The sequence below is a fragment of the Nematolebias whitei genome, chromosome 9, assembly GCF_014905685.2.
Source record: "Nematolebias whitei isolate Nwh7 chromosome 9, NemWhi1, whole genome shotgun sequence".
NCBI lineage: Eukaryota > Metazoa > Chordata > Actinopteri > Cyprinodontiformes > Rivulidae > Nematolebias > Nematolebias whitei.
In genome coordinates, this window is record NC_056506.1 from 18846789 (window position 1) to 18850485 (window position 3697).

General features: G+C 42.3%; 1 protein-coding gene across 1 annotated transcript in view; it reads left to right on the forward strand.

The window, feature by feature from the left end:
* tmtopsa (teleost multiple tissue opsin a) overlaps window positions 1-3697 on the forward strand; it is a 93176-nt gene that overhangs the window by 4609 nt on the left and 84870 nt on the right. Inside the window, exon 2 of the mRNA XM_037681531.1 lies at window positions 2010-2338. Within this exon, the coding sequence (XP_037537459.1) occupies window positions 2010-2338 (329 nt within the window). The remainder of the gene's footprint in view (window positions 1-2009; window positions 2339-3697) is intronic.

A 3697-nucleotide genomic window follows, 5' to 3' on the forward strand; every position in this document is an offset into this window, starting at 1 on the left:
TGCTAACTGCAGGTAATGAACGTGTCATGGTAACTGCAGGTAATGAATGCATCATTTTAACTGCAGAACACAGCAGCTCTGTTTTCTTCTTTCAACTGAATTTCAACTCAGGGCTGCGATGAGGTAGAGGCAGCACAGCTGACCTTGAACCAGAAAGACCCAGGTTCGATCCCCAGCCATGCCCACATGCCATGGCGCCTCAGCACAAGACACCCAATTCCTAATTGCTCCTTGGGTCTCTACATAGCTGTCCACTGCTCCACCTGGGTGTATCTCAGGTGTGATGGGTTAAATGCAGAGAACTAATTTCCCTATTGTATAGAAACACACAATGATGAGAATCTCAGACTTCCCTTCAACTCCTGACCAATAGTGAACAGGACAGTGAGAGTCACACAGACGAGTCTTCTGTTACTTGTCGCAACATCCCATACCTGTAACAGGGCTCAGGGGAGAGCCCTTACTAACCTGAGTTAAAAATCTGCAGTTCTGCACATTATGCCGAAGCAGCTGTCCTCTGAAATAATGTTTCCCCCCCGTGGGAGCTTGCTTAGTCACAATGTGAGAAATTATTCACTACATGTTCCGTTTGTCCAGGAAACGGAATCAATGAGCTAAACGAACAAACCATGCATAAATTGAGCTACTTCCACAGTCTAGCCTAGCTCTGAAGTTATTTGGAAATGGCTTCAAATTTTCCTTTTGAGAGGTTTGGAGATTTTTGTTGTTCTAAGTGTTGATCATTTATGATTTTTATCATTATGAGTGTTGTCCAACAGCTGGAAAAGAAAAACTACGAGCTGCAGTCAATCATGATATGGGAAGTTTTCTGAAGACGACTGACAACAGGCAGTCTCTCCAGTCTAGATGGGACTGGAGCTCATCAGAGGACAGTTCTCTTGTTCTTGTTTTTCCATGATTGACAGAAAAAAGACCGATCACTTTGAGGCTGAGATGATGCTGCAGTGAGTTCTGTTGGTTCAAATACTCTGAAATATGTCTGAGGATGATTGCTGTGAGTTCAACCAGATCAAACAAAAGCACAAGAGTGTGTTGACTCTGTAGTGTAGCAGAAACAAATCAAATGGAAGCCTTGAGCTAATCAGTTAGCAGAGAAAAGCAAAGAGAATTTAATACCCAAAGGCCTATGGACCGCTGCAGTTTGTTCAACGTGTTTTATTTATACTATCAAAGCAAGCAGATACAAAAACAGAATCCTAAAATTTATTTCCATCTCCTTTTATTAAGTCTCACCACATCTTTTCCTGTTTTACTTTACCGTAATCCATTCATCATGCTGAGTTGGTGAAAGGCTAAAGCATTGGGTTCAAGCCTCCTTCATTGCTCCTGAAAATCAATGGTCTTTACTGACAGCCCCATGGATCATTACGGCTTCAGAACAAACAGCAAACACGAGGAAAAGGCCAAGAGGTCAGCATCAACATCGAGCGCCGGGCTCCTGCTTCTGCTCTGTGTAACACAAACACATCAAGACACGAGCGTTCAGCGAGGGGCCTCACAGAGAAAAGGAAAGTTCCTTGAAGTGTCTGTTGTTTGCTCTGTGCTGCCTCTGTCAAAGGCATTTCAAGTGACACCCAGGTTCCTAATTTAAAACAGTGGGTATCCAGTGCAGTCCACACAACGGGAACTAAAATATTGGATTCCATTATCCGTAGCACATCTCAGTCAGCCAATTATTTTTCTTAAGCCACGTCTCATAGTGCATGCGAACTGATAAACCATGAAGTTCATTTCAGCTGCACATCTGAGCTCAGACAAAGAGCTGTAAAAGCTTTTTATCACAGTGGAAGCACTTGGACAGGCAAAGCCCTTCAGTCCCTGATTTATGATCCAATTAGACAGGCAGGAACCTACTTAAACACTTTTTATTCTTGTCTACCTGTGTGCAGCGTTTAATCCCTCTTGACATCTCTATGTTAGAGGTTACTTAACACTGTGTGCTTGTTAATTGATACAAGTGTTCATTGTGTGTCTTGTCTGCGCTGTAGGCATCGTGTCCTTGATCTCCCTGGCTGTCCTCTCCTATGAGCGCTACAGCACCATGATAACCCCCACAGAGGCGGACGCCTCCAACTACCGCAAGATCTCCCTGGGCATCCTCCTCTCCTGGGTTTACTCCCTTTTATGGACCCTGCCGCCACTCTTTGGCTGGAGCCACTATGGTCTAGAAGGTCCAGGAACCACTTGCTCCGTTGATTGGACAGCCAAGACAGCGAACAACATATCGTACATCATCTGTCTGTTTTTCTTCTGCCTTATTGGACCTTTTCTGGTGATTGTCTTCTGCTATGGGAAGCTGCTGTACGCAATCAAACAGGTGAGTTCGTGAGGGAACAAGGAGGAGTTCACGTGCTGGTTTCTGAGTAAGCTGTGCAACATCTAACTTTGTTTCTACAGTTTTCACTTTAGCCTGACAAATGGAGCCAATGTGCTGGTTTGTCTACTGACTGTTTTAAAGAAAATCTGAAATTTCATGTCTTAGTGGTTCCTGAGAAATAGATTCATGTGTTGTGGAGCTGCAAAGGATTTTCTTAAAACAAGCTTCCTCGTTTTCCTTCTTCTGCTTGCGCTTGAACCTTTAGTCTTGTTTGTTTGTCTGTTTTGAGTTTAGTACCACTTGTAAAATGGGAGTTTTACCATGACACATGGTGCTCTTAGCATGCACGGTCCACACAATCACAATAATCTGTGTACACACAGTTGTCTGGATAATTTCACGGCAAAACCTTATAAAAAGACACACAAACCCTGTGGTCTAAAGTATGATTTCCATCTGCTATATGTTTAGTTTTTATTACATAAAAACCTCAAAGTAGGCAGCTTAAGGTAATTTTATTTTGGACACAACAGCAGCACACATTTCCACTTATTGACAAAGCATTGAGAACATTAATACATTGTGTAGACTTTGAGAAGACTTTTGATTCATATGATAGAGAGAAAATTATCAAAATACTACAAGCTTAAAGTATTCCTAAGCCGAATACTACATATGGCACATTACACACCTCTTGACAACTTATACAGTATAGCAAAGGCCCAGACAAGAAAAAACCTTATGTAACATTTGACCTTGATTTGCGACCTTAGAGCTGTCGTGATGAAATATTATGCGACTGTCTAGTGATGATGCTTCAAGTTTTATTAAATACCTTGAGTGGATCAAAAGTTATGGCCCAGGCAGGAGAAAGTTTACGTCAGAAGGAGACCGTACCATAAAACGTCCGTATAAAAAGATAGTCCAGGCCATCATGTATAACAAACAGTACATTAGCCAAAATGTTGTCAGCTGATGGTGAAACAGATTTTACTGAGATCCTGGCAGGGCTGTTACAGGGGGAAGCACTAACACTCGTCACCTGTGTCACCTGTCATGCAGCAAAAAGGTGAATTGGAAATTCCCTCTGTCCATCCATGTGTGTTGTGAGAGCGATAACTTGAAAAAATGTGCGGTACTGACTTTCATTTGGTGTGTGACTGCATCTAGATGTAAGAAAGGTTCCTACTGACAGTTGGGTGTCATGTCAGAAGCCAAGATGGCTGCCACCATATATAAGTAACAGGTCATCCTAATCATTTAAGAAAACTATGCCTTCTAATTGTTATATTCCTGTAAAGTATATTTTCCATTATTGGGATGGCCGTAGATTAATCTGTGGTGTCCAACATTCCCCCC